Below are 13199 nucleotides of genomic sequence, written 5' to 3'. Positions count from 1 at the left end.
CCTTCCCTCTCCTCCCACACCAGCAAGGTCTGCCTGCCGATTCAGGGCAGAAATGCAGACACCCTCAGTGTCCACTTCCTCTCGCTGTTCTGGACTGCCACCCACGTTTGCAAGCTGGCCCAGGAATTCAAAGTCCCTTAACCCACAAAAACCCATTCCTTTACAACTCCTAACTTCCCAATTCCAGCAGCCTATCAACATGAGGTAGTATCCTTTTTTGGTTTGGTTTTTTTTTTTTTTTTTGTAGTTGACAATGTTGTATTAGTTTCAGGTGTACAATATCGATGTTTGACCCTTCCATACATTACCCAACGTGCACTCCCGTTGAGTGTGGTTACCATCTGTCACCATTATTTCAGTATTATTGACCGTATTCCCTGTGCTTAAGGGTTATTTCGTTTCTCTGATTACAGCAATCGATATTAAGCATGAACGAGATTCAATCCTTGGTAGGAGCTTTCATCTTTAAAAAAAAATTTTTTTTAATGCTTTATTTTTGAGAGAGAAACAGAGCATGAGCGGGGAAGGGGCAGAGAGAGAGAGGGAGACACAATCCGAACCAGGCTCCAGGCTCTGAGCTGACAGCACAGAGCCCGACGCGGGGCTCGAGCTCACAGACCACGAGATCATGACCTGAGCTGAAATCAAGAGTCAGACGCCCCGACCGACGGAGCCACCCAGGCGCCCCAGGAGTTTTCATCTTAAAGTGGATGCTGATGCCCTGATACGGTAGAATGAGCAATGGATCTAGGGTTTTAGGGCCCTGCTAATCTATATATAGCTCTGCCTCTCATTAGATGTATTTGCTCCATTTCAAAATAGAAATGCCTCTTCACACTACTGTTGTAGGAGTGAAATAAGATCATACAAGTGGAGGTTCTAGTGAACTTACAGTATGGCACCTAACAACAGATATTAGATGAATTTCAGTCTCTGGTAGGAAGTATAAGAAAGCGTATGCAGGGGGAAGGCAAGAGAAGCTAGCTTCTCATGTAAAACTTTCAGCTTCTGCCCTCAAATTCATTTCCCTCCAGCCCAGCCTCTAAGGAAATAGTAAACACGAAATATCGGCAACGCAGGTGAATACTACCCGAGGGCCCGTCTCGCCTTCCCCTTTTCTGAAAGCATCTCGGCACCTTATTGAGGTTCGGCAAAAAGAAAGAAGAACGTGAATTACGAAGTGAACCACAGATATCCGGAACCTGCAATCACAAATCCATATATTTGGAAACTAAACTCGTGGAGTTATTTTTAACCTGAGCGGGAGGGAGGTTGACTGGGTGATGACATGAACGCACAGTATGTCAAACAGGAAGACTAAAAGTTCCCCGGTGCTTGTAAAGAACCGGGCACTGATATGGCATGGTACACACAAAGGTATATTATCACTCCGGGGGGCACAACGTTCATCCCCAGTGATCCCACGTATGTATCCATCAGAACATACATATGATCGGTTAAAGGCGGCTTTGATTAATGCCCGCATGAAGGAAAAATTATTAGCAAGCAGATCACAATGGAAATGCTGCCCGATTCTCAAGCCCTCGAGTAAAACGCCGCCCTCGAGGACATTGTCGCATAACTTCATTTATTTGTCATTAGGCCACCAGCCACCCCGCTTAATTAAGGTAGAGATTTGTACTTATAAAAAATTGTTCAAAAAGATATATTTTTAAAATGTTTATTTCTTTGGGGGTGGAGAGAGAGCACACACACACAAGTGGGGGAGGGGCAGAGAGAGAGAGAGAGAGAGAGAGAGAGAATCCCAAGCAGGCTCTGTGCTATCAGAGTCCAACCAACATAGGACCTGATCCCACGAACTGTTAAGATCATGACCTGAGCTGAAATCAAGAGTCAGAGGCCCAACTGACTGAGACGCCCCTCAAAAAGATTTCTATCCAACATTCCCTCATCTTTCTCCTGGAGGAAACCCGGTTTAGGTGTGACCCAGGCCCGGTAGATTAGGGTACCCCACGTCCCACGTCCGTGTTGTTTGGGGACTCACATGTGATCCAAGCCCAACCAGAGTCCTCTCCATGCTGCTCCTGTCATACCTATGGGCAAGGACACCTTTCCTTCCCTTTGTGGTTGCGGGCAGCCGTCTTAACAACTGTGTGGAGTGATCACGCGCCCTAATGGCATTGTTTGCCTCACCGAGCGCAGCTGACTGAACCTGATCGGATCTGCTCTAGAACTTCTTGGTTTGTGAGCCCCTGTTTTCTTCTTTGGCTGGAGCTTTTTTGGATTCGGTAACTTTCAGACTGCATTCAAGAGACCCAAGCGTAAGAAAATTATAGCCACCACTAACGAATCTGAGTTAGCTAATGTTCCACACGCACCAGGCTTATTATTGATAGGCGGCAAGACTGTTTTCTCAATAAGAAAACTTGAAGTCAACGAATATCCTCCAGAGACTTCGAGGGAAGTCGATGGTGATGTCACTGTCACCACTATAAGTTTGGTTTTGCTAGCAAAAGCTTCCCCATGCCTTAAAACAAAGAAGTCACAGGCACAACATTCACAGGATTATTTTACTAGAATTTACGGGGGAGAGGATGATGTTGTCCAATTTGCACAGAGTAAATCTTCAGGTTGAACTCCTGCCAAATACAGGAAAATTCAAGTTCTTGTTTCAGTCTCAACTGGCCTGGGTATGGAAGCAATGCCCGCTTCTCCTGGTACGCGTGAGTCAAACTGTCGGTTATGTCTCCACCTTTTCGTGACCCTTAACTCTCTGCGTCAAGGCTCAGCGACCCCAGACACGAATTCTGGAAAAACTTCTTCCATTTCTATGGTTTTCCTCATCCATCTGAGGATGTTGCCGGCTATCACAGAACTTCACCAACCATACGCTCTGGTCCATACGGCTTTCTTCTTAAACTCTGGGAGAATTCTCAAGGACAGCAGGGTGGCTAAGGGGACAAAAAAAGTGAAGTGTGCTGTTGCATGTGGTGAAATGCATCCAAAAAGGTCATTTGCTTACTTATTTTTAACTGTTTGTTTATTTGAGAGAAGGCACGTGTGTGAGCAGAAGAGGGGAAGGAGGGAGAGAATCCCAAGCAGGCTCCAGGCTCAGTGCAGAGCCTGACACAGAGCTCGATCTCACAACCTCAAGGTCACAACCTGAGCCAATATCAAGAGTCGGAGGCCTAACTGACTGAGCCACCCAGGTGCCCCTGAAAAGGTCATTTAGATAAAAAAATGTGTCAGAACAGAACTTTGCTTTTTCTTACTTGGCTAAATCTTTAAGACTAAGCAAGCCTTAGGCAGAATTTTAATAGTAGAAAGCCTTTAATAAAAGCTGGGGAAAAGGTTGTGTTTTTTTTAATTGTTATTTAAGTTATTCTGGAACCAGTTAACAGGAAATTCTGCAGATTTAACCAAAACTGACTTCTGGGATGCCACTGTTTTTTGTTTTTTTTTTTCTTTATCTCATGATGATTACATAGGTGTGTTCCCTTTGTAAAAAACCTGCTTATGATTTGTACACTTTTCTACATGAATATGATTTTTCCATTACATGTTCAGTTAAAAGGTAAAAGACAGAAATAAAATACTGGTCCTGTGATGAAGTTATTAGGTTCATGTGCTCAATGGAACAAGCCTGACTGTACTAATCTGTATGTGACTATGTACCCACAAGTCTATACCTTTTCTTATTTGTCATGGGTCTCTCAGGGATCAATTTCAAGTAGGAAAGTTCTATGTAATTCCTCTAGGTAACTTACTATAGATCTTATTTTAGGATATTAATATAAATATATTGAGATATTATTTAAAATATAATAGTATGAGGCTTATTATAGATCTTATTTTGGGATATTAACATAAATATATTGAGCTGTTATTTAAAATATAATAGTGTGAGGAAATGTAGGTAAGCCAGAGTTACACAATTCTTGTGTGTGACTCTAATAAGCCCTTGACTATATAATCAAGTGAACATGTACTTCTTCCTTGACCCAAATAACTATTTTCCTCATCCATATCAAGGTGTTTGTTATCTTCATGACCTAAAACAGTGTATGTTTGGAGGAGCCAATGGTATTAGGGACCCATGGTCATTAAGCATGAGTTTAAACTCCTTGAGGCAAACAAATGGGGGAAATCCTAGCAAGTCTCTAGGGACGGATCGAGTGAACGTATGTCGACCACTGCCCTTATTCTCAGTGAAGTTCTGTGGTTGATCACAATCCTCTTCCTATACATGCCCTCTGCCTATGCTGGGGGTAGGGAGAAGGATCAGAACCAAGAGATTAGGGAATTCTTACTTGTTTGGCAACCAAGAAATTATACCCTACTTAGAGAAAAGGACGGTCATACTATAACCATTATCAGGCTGGACAGATAAGATTATCACAAGTGTAGGCCGACAGGTGGTTTTCCCAAGATGAGACCTTCTAGTGCAATATCTTACAGCATGTCAGAGGCCATATCAACAGCAGCCATTGGTTGGACCAGACCCCTGAGTCCTAAGACACAGATGACAATACAAGGTATTTCAGGCCACAGAACCAACACCCAAAAGACTTCTCAGATTTGAGTAAAATAATATACATAATTTTCACATGAAGATATTCTGTATTTGTGGTTCCTATAGTCATAGTTTAACAAATCAATAGAGAAGTATAAAAAACACAAAAACCTATTTAAATGCCTGAAAGGTTAAAGTGCTTTAAAAGATGATTTTTAAATAAAAAAGGCAGTGTGCTCAAAGTGTCTATGTGTATTTTTCAGTTGCTTATGATTACAAACATGTTAGAACAACACTCATACGCAGAGAGGGCGAAAACTTCTCAGGAAAAAATATCAAAATTGCCATTGGGCAATGGGACTCTGGATTCCTCGTTGCTCTTTTCTGCATTTCCTAAAATTAATTAAAGTGATCTTTTGCCATTAGAATAAAACATTTAAAAGCTATTTAGATAAAAGTTAAATTTAAAGGCATGGAGCTCTGTTTAAATCCACTTTCTAATTCAAAATGCCACACGACGACGGCTCCAGACTACTTTTCTAAACTGAGTTCAGATGAGCCTTTCAGGGACCAATATATACTAGGATGTGGTTTCTGCAGCAGAGACAACCATGGATGGCTTTCATCTATGCTGGGCATGTAGTATGGAAGTAATACCTTTCAAAAGATCCCTGGATTTGGCTGAGAGGCCTTCTTTGGGGCTTTCCATGATGCTGAAGAGCCAGTCAATGAACTAGGGTGAAGAGAAAAGAGCAGGATCAGTGAAGACAGTCCCACTAATAGCAAGAGGCCAGTTGGGGCCCTTTGGCCTGCATCCATGCATATCAGTGCAGGAGCTCTGAGGTAAATACCGACCTGAGCCGGAGGAGTGGAGAGGAGAAGGGGACCAGGCATAAGAGACGGAGAAGTTGGACACAGCCACCATTTAGTCCAATGGCCCAGCAAAGTCAAATCTCCTTCCCCTGCTAAACATCCTGAGATCTACTATAGATTTTTAACTGTGAGGTAAACACGGGTCCAGAGGTCTCTTGTGTGCCATGAACTTTCTCTCTCATCACTCTGAGAGCACCAGGGAGGTTAAGAACCTTGCCCAAGTCCACTCCCAATGAACAGCAGAATCCAGACTTGAACCCAACTGCACCTGACTTCAGAGCCTCACGTTCCTTCTCTGCGTCATGCTGCCTGATTCCGCGTGCATCTAGGCCCAGACTCGTAGGGCAGGTGGTAAATAGGGAAACACATCAGACAGAAGCCTCTGTTTCTAACATAAGACATTCTGTAGATGAGAACAATCTGTGCCCAAATGGATACAAAACATGATGTTGAAATCCAAGAGAAAGGCATAAAATAATTTACTAGATAGAGCCAAATGTGTTAACTGCAAATAAATCCTGCAAATGAGGTAGAAACTCAGACTACTCACGAGTTTGACTGATTTCCCAGGGTAAAGACAAAATTGGTTTTGAATTAGATACAAGGTAATTTCATTAATGACTGAACGTTGTCAATCTTGACTCATGAAAAACACACACATTAGTCACGGGTACCGGGTATTTTAACTCTGGACATAGAAACTGGTTTGAAGAAAGAGTAAAACCGAAAGAAAATATTCCTAATTCTCTGCTTTAATTAAATTAAATTTTTTTCCCCTTCTTCTTCTCAATTTTGTTTTTTAATATCCTACTGGTAAGTAAATAAATCAAGCACTACACATACATAATAGATGCAAGATGTCTACATTGTAGTCCAAAGTGATGATGGTGTCCGGGGCCAGAAAAAACATGAGGGGATTCCACACTTAAAAATTTGTTTTGATTTAAAATTAAATGGAAAACATAACATTTGGGACAATACTAATGCTTAAGAAAACAAAGGCATTTTAATTGAGATGCTCAGCGGAGTTGCGCACGGCTAACCTGTGGGTCCGTAGTTCAGAAATATTTTTAAAGACTAACGTTCAGATTTTTAACAGTAAGCTACAGAAAGTTGGCTTTAAGCTTTCAACTTCGCAGAAATCCAGTTTTCATTAAATGGGATTCAAAGAAGAATCTTTCAATCAACTGTATTAAAGACAGTTCAGAGCCATTTCATGAGAAGCACAGGAAGCACGGTATTTTCAGATGCTCCGCACGACGGCTAAGAGCCCGGGGTAACTCGACATTAAAAACCAAATGGTGCTTCCTACAGTCTGATTTTCCTGGGGGCAAGGGTGATGACCTTTTCAAATTTCCCCATGTCACCTAGCACAGACCAGGAGCATGACGGGCCCCTGGAATGTGGCTGTAGGATGGCACGAGCTATGAGGAACCTTAAATATGCTACAAGAACACGGACACTCCAGATTCCCGTTTCCCCGACCCAACCCCCAGGCATGGTTGGTCATTCCCTCCATTATCCACCGCCACTGTATTCTCCTTATGCAATCTTGCAGCCTTGAACTTGCCTTCCCGTCTGTCCTCCCTCTCACATTCTGAACGCTCAGGGACTTACTCATCCCGTCACCCCCAGGATCAAGAACACATGTGCCTTTAATAACGGAAGGCAAGTAAAAGCTCCTCTTTCTGCCTCACCTCCAACTGTAAGCAAGTTATTGCTCTTGTCTTTGTTGCTGTTTTCAGCCAGCAGTTAGCCTCACTCTCTGAGGCGGAGTATGAAAACCCGTGGTGTGATGCCCACTTCACTTTAACTCCCAACCTCAGTTCTACTGTAGAAATTGCTAAGGAGAAAATGGCCATCAGGGCGGGCGGCCGCGAACCTCACCTTCTGGGTCTGTTCCTTCCATGGCTCTTTCTGCAGCAGAATAGGCATGCTACTGGGAAGGAGAGTGAGAGTCTCCTGCAGAGTGACCCTGTGCATTGGACTCCTGCCAAGGAAGCTCGAAGCTGACCCAGCTGGGCCATTTTCCTGGTGCCATGGCAACCAACTGGCACTAAGGCCAAGGAGGAGAGGGGCCGCATGGTCTGCCCATGCAACCACTGCGATTGCAAATATCAGCAACAAGAAGTCCAAAGCCTACAAAGGAAATAGACACAAGGTTAGGTCACACGTTTTAACAATTTAAAGTAACGCATGTACACATACACAGCCCCTATCACGACGCAGTGTTACCTTCCCCTTTACCCCAGAAGAGGAACCAGACTGAACGGCAAACTCCATTTCCACACTTAATAGACATTCTAGGATTTTGGAAGGTTTTAGGGATCCTCTTTTTTAAGACAGTTTCATTATTATTGCTCTAATAATGCAGGGGAACGTTATTTAATTCCTCATCATATTGAGATCCAGACACTCCTCTGTTTTGGGGTTTCCAAAGAGACTAAAGAATTCATTAGGAGGGATACGGAAAGGGATATTTAGATTCATTGTTACGTAGCCCCAAGTGAGTTTTAGAAAAACGTACAGTCTGATTCTATTTTGAACAACAAATGACTCTCCACATGTATCTTATTTTTCTGTTCTCGATATTTAAATATTTGAGTGGCAAACACTTGATTTTGTTCCATGAATGCTGAAAATATAAGCATTAAGACAAAATAAAAACAAGCATTCTTGGCGGGAGACACAACAAATCATTAGGCACTTTTTAAAACATATTTTTGAGTATTAGCAGACATGAAATGAAATACACTCCCCAAACTCTCGATCCTGACCTACATCTATAATCCCAAGGTTTTTTTTTTTTTTTTCTTTTCAATTTTACTTCCAGTGTAGTTAACATTCAGTGTTCTATTAGTTTCAGGTGTGCAATATAGTGACTCAACACTTCCGTGTATTACTCGGTGCTTATCAAGCTAAGTGTACTCTTGAATCCCATACACCTATTTCACCCATTCCCCGGCCCATCTCCCCTCTGGTAACCATGTGTTTGTTGTCTATAGTTAAGAGTCTGGTTTTTTTGGTTGCTTCTTTCCCGCCCCTGTTTTGTTTTGTTTCTTAAATTCCACATAGAGTGAAATCATATGGTGTTTGTCTTTCTCTGACTGGCTTATTTTGCTTAGCACTGTACTCTCTAGATCCATCCATGTTGTTGCAAATGGCAAGATTTCATTTTTTCTTATGGCTGAATAATATTCCATTGTGTGTGTGTGTGTGTGTGTGTGTGTATGTATGTGCATATGTATGTGTATATATTTATGTGTATATGTATACATATATATGTACACATACATACACACACACACACACACACACACACACACACACACACACACCACACCTTCTTTATCCATTCATCTACTGATAGACACGTGGGCTGCTTCCATACTTTGGCTATTGCAAATAATGCCTCAGTGAACACAGGAGCACTTATATCGCTTTAAATTAGTATTTTTGTATTCTTTGGGTAAATACCCAGTGATGTGATTGTGATTACTGGATCATAGGGCAGTTCTATTTTTAATTTTTTGAGGAACCTCCACACCATCTTCCACAGTGGCTGCACCAGTGTGCATTCCCATCAACAGTGAAAGGATTCTCCGTATCCTCACCAGCATCTGTTGTTTCTGGAGGTTTTGATTTTAGCCATTCTGACAGGAATGAGGTGATATCACCTTGTGGGTTTGATTTTCATATCTCTGATGATGACTGATACTGAGAATCTTTTTATGGGTCCGTTGGCCATCCGGATGTCTTCTTTGGAGAAATGTCTCTTTTATGTTTTCTGTCCATTTTTTAATTGGATTGTTTGGGGGTTTTTGATGTTGAGCTGTAGAAGTTCTTTATATATTTCGGATACTAACCTCTTGTGGGCTAGGTCATTTATAGATATCTTCTCCCATTAAGTAGGTTGATGATTAGTTTTTGTTAACTGTTTCCTTTGCTGTGCAGAAGCTTTTTATTTTGATGTAGTCCCAATAGTTTATTTTTGCTTTTGTTTCCCTTGCCTCAGGAGACATATCTAGAAAGATGTTGCTATGGCTACTATGAGAGAAATTACTGCCTGCGCTCTCTTGTAGGATTTTAATGGTTTCAGGTCTCACATTTAGGTCCTCAATCCATTTTGAGTTTATTTTTGTGTATGATATAAGAAAGCGGACCAGTTTCATTCTTTCGCATATTGCTGTCCAGTTTTCCCAACACCATTTGTTGACGACACTTTTTCCCAGTGCATATTCTTGCCTCCTTTGTTGAAGATTGACTGACCATATAATTGTGGGTTTATTTCTGGGCTGTCTGTTCCATTCCATTGATCTATGTGTCTGTTTTTGTGCCAATACCATACTGTTCTGTAATTATAGCTTTGTAATGTAACTTGAAGTCTGAAATTGTGATATCTCTGTGATATCTTCTGTGGTTCCATAAAAATTTTAGGATTGTTTGTTCTAGTTCTGTGAAAAATGCTGTTGGTATTTTGAGAGGGATTGCATTAAATCTGTAGATTGCTTTGGGTAGTATGGACATTTTAAAAATATTTGTTCTTACAATCCACGCACATGGAATGTCCTTCCATTTCTTTTTATCATTTTCATTTTTTTCATCAATGTTTTATAGTTTTCAGATTACAAGTCTTTCAGTTCCTTGGTTAAGTTTATTCCTAGGTATTTTGTTATCATTGGTGCAATTGCAAATGGGATTGTTTCTTAATTTCTCTTTCTGCTGCTTCATTATCAGTGTATAAAAATGTAACAGGTTTTTGTATTGATTTTGTATCCTGCAACTTTACTGAATTCACTTATCAGTTCTAGCAGTTTTTGGATGGAGTCTTTTGGGTATTGTATATACAGTATCATGTCATCTACAAAATGTGAAAGTTTGACTTCTTCCTTACTGATCTGGATGCCTTTTATTTTTTTGCTGACTGCTGTGGCTCTCAGTTTTTCCCCACTGAGTATGATGTTAGCTGTGGGTTTTTTATATGTGGCTTTCTTATGTCAAGGTATGTTCCCTCTGAACCCATTTCGCTCTAAATCCATTTTGTTGAGTTCTTTTTTTTTTTTTAATCATGAATGGATGTTGTATTTTGTCAAATGCTTTTAGGCATCTATTGAAAGGATCATAAGGTTTTTATCCTTTCTCTTTTTGACATCTTGTACCATGTTTGATTTGCAAATACTGAACCCCCCTTCCATCACAGGAATGAATCCCACTTGACTGTGGTGAATGATTTTTTTAATGTATTGTTGGATTCAGTTTGCTAATATTTTGTTGAGAATTTTTATATCTATGTGTATCAGAGATATGCAAAGTTTCTACTGAAAAATCTGCTGATAGCCTTCTGGGGTTTCTCTTGCACATAATTGTCTTCTTTTCCCTTGCTGCTTTTAAAATTCTCTCTTAATCGCCACCTTTTGCCATTTTGATTACTTTGTGTCTTGGTGTGGACCTCCTTGGATTGATTTTGTTGGGAGCTCTTTGTGTTCCTGAATTTCTGTTTCCTTCTCCAGATTCGCAAAGATTTCAGCTATTTAAAAACAAATTTTTTTTAAATGTTTATTTATTTTTGAGAGAGAGAGACAATGCACGAGCAGGGAAGGGAGGGGCAGAGAGAGAGGGAGACACAGAATCTGAAGCAGACTCTAGGCTCTGGACTGTTAGCACCGAGCCCGATGTGAGGCTTGAACCCACGAACTGTGAGATCATGACTTGAGCTGAAGTCGGATGCTCAACCGACTGAGCCACCCAGGTGCCCCAGCTATTATTTCTTCAAATAAAGTTTCTTCCCCCTTTTCTCTCTTCTTCTGGGATCCCTATAATGCAAAAGTTATTACACTTGATGGAGTCACTGAGTTTCCGAAGTCTGTTCCCATTTTGCCTAATTTTTTTCTTCTCTCCTGCTCAGCTTGATTACTTTCCATTACTCTTTCCTCCAGGTTGTGGACTCATTCTTCCACTGCCTCTCTAGTCTGCTATTTATTCCATCCAGTGTATTTTTAATTTCATTTATCATGTTCATCATCTGTGATTGGTTCTTCTTTATCTCTTTATTAAGGGTGTCACTGGGGCGCCTGGGTGGCTCAGTCGGTTAAGTGGCTGACTTTGGCTCAAGTCATGATCTCACAGTTTGTGAGTTCGAGACCCGCATCGGGCTCTGTGCTGACAGCTCAGAGCCTGGAGCCTGCTTCAGATTCTGTGTCTCCCCCTCTCTCTACCCTTCCCCTGCCCATGTTCTGTGTCTCTCGATAATAATAAATAAACATTAAAAACAATTTTTTTTAAAAAAGGGTGTCACTGATGTCGTCCACTCTTCTTTAAAGGCCAGTGAGTATAATCATTACTTTAAATTCTCTATCTGGCATATTTATCTGTTTCACTTAGGACTCTTGCTGTGGTTCTTATTCTTTCAGTTGAGACGCATTCTTCAGTCTCCTCATTTTGTCTAACTCTCTGTGTCTGTTTCTGTATGTTAGGAAAGTCAGCGATGTCTCCTGCTCTTGAAAGTAGTGGCCTTATGAAGAAGAGGTCCTGTACACTCTGCAGGGCAGTTTTCCCCATTTACCGGAACCTGGTGCTTCCGAGGTATCTCCTATGTGTGTTGTGTGCACCCTGCTGTTGTCCCTTGACTGCTTTTTCCTTCAGTCCAGTCGTCTTCGGTGGGTCTCTTTGCCTGTCACTGGCAGCGTTTGGTCCCTGTAGTGTCTGTGGGCCAGTCCTGTGCTGCTTTGGGCTTCAGTTGAGTCAGACTAGGCATTTGCCAGAGATGCAGGGGCACCAAACTGCAGAGCACTTTCCTTGTGTCTTCCGTCTCCCAAGAAGCTTCTTTGGTTGACGCGCAGGGCCAGCAATCAGACCAGTCGTCTGCCCCCAGCCCATAGGTGGGGCAACAAGCTGACTGGCGTGTGTGGCTATCTTTCTCGCTCTCTCTCCAAGGCAGGAGTCGCTTTGGAGTGGCGCTGCTCCCTGTCAGGGCCGCTTGCACACTTCCAGGCGGGTGGCTTCGTTTTGAGTGGGCTCTGGCCAAGAGCTTACTGGAGGAGGTGGATCTGCAACGGGCTCGGGAGGGCGATGCGCAAAGCCCCCCCAAGACGTGTGCGCCAGGGTGAGGGGACATGCCACCGCATCTGGGGCCACAGTGGACGGGCACGGTCTGCAAAGCGTTCAGGGGTAGGGCATGGCAGTTGGACCCAAAGGCGCTCGGGTTTGCTGTGAAAGGAGACCTACCGCCACCACGGGGTCAGCCCGTGCGGATCTGCAAAGAGCGGGTGGGCGGGCCACCCAGTTTCAGCAAAGTGCGTGCCCGGCTTCCACGGAGGGTACCTGCCGCCGCCACCGCTGCCAAGGCCCCGCAAAGCGTGGGTCGGCAAAGTTTGAGCAGGTCTGGGGAAGGGTTTCCGCAGCAATGGAACTGGAGCAAGCCCAGCTGGGGGGGTGGGGGGGGTGGGTGGGGGCGAGTCGGAGCTGATCCACGAAGCCTGGGGCGGCAGGGGCGGGCGCAGCGTAAGCAAGTTAGACAGCGAATGCGGGTGCCAAACTGGTTCCTACAGGTGGCGCTGTGTTCACGCTGGGGAAGGAGATGGTGTCTACCGCTCCTTCGTTCCTGGAGGAGTCACCCCGTGGACACTACCCCTCCGGACAGGGACATGCTCTGAGAGGAGTAAATAACTCTCCTTCCCTTATGCCCCAAGCAGTTTTCAAATTGCTGCCTCTATGCGGTACCTCCAGAGGCCGTTTGTTGTGCTGTCTCCTTAACGGCAGGGACTCGGTTTCCTCTGAGCGGCCAGGCTCTCCCAGAACCCCACCTGCTGATTTTTAATTTTATTAAAAAAAATTTTTTTTTAACATTTATTTA

General features: G+C 42.9%; 1 protein-coding gene across 8 annotated transcripts in view; it reads right to left on the bottom strand.

Annotated features, from left to right (window-relative positions):
- Nucleotides 1-2517: 2517 nt before the first annotated feature.
- Nucleotides 2518-13199, bottom strand: part of FOCAD (focadhesin) — a 317812-nt gene continuing 307130 nt past the window's right edge. For all 8 annotated transcript variants that reach the window (XM_086685396.1, XM_086685393.1, XM_086685394.1 and 5 more), the window contains 3 exons: nucleotides 7235-7486; nucleotides 5132-5207; nucleotides 2518-2912 (listed from right to left, as the gene is read on the bottom strand). In XM_086685396.1, the coding sequence (XP_086541522.1) occupies nucleotides 2839-2912; nucleotides 5132-5207; nucleotides 7235-7486 (402 nt within the window). In that variant the 3' untranslated portion in view covers nucleotides 2518-2838. The remainder of the gene's footprint in view (nucleotides 2913-5131; nucleotides 5208-7234; nucleotides 7487-13199) is intronic.

Source organism: Puma concolor, chromosome D4 (genome assembly GCF_028749965.1).
Source record: "Puma concolor isolate L17-30 chromosome D4, mPumCon1.1.hap2, whole genome shotgun sequence".
Lineage (NCBI taxonomy): Eukaryota > Metazoa > Chordata > Mammalia > Carnivora > Felidae > Puma > Puma concolor.
This window is presented reverse-complemented; position numbering and strand designations above follow the sequence as displayed.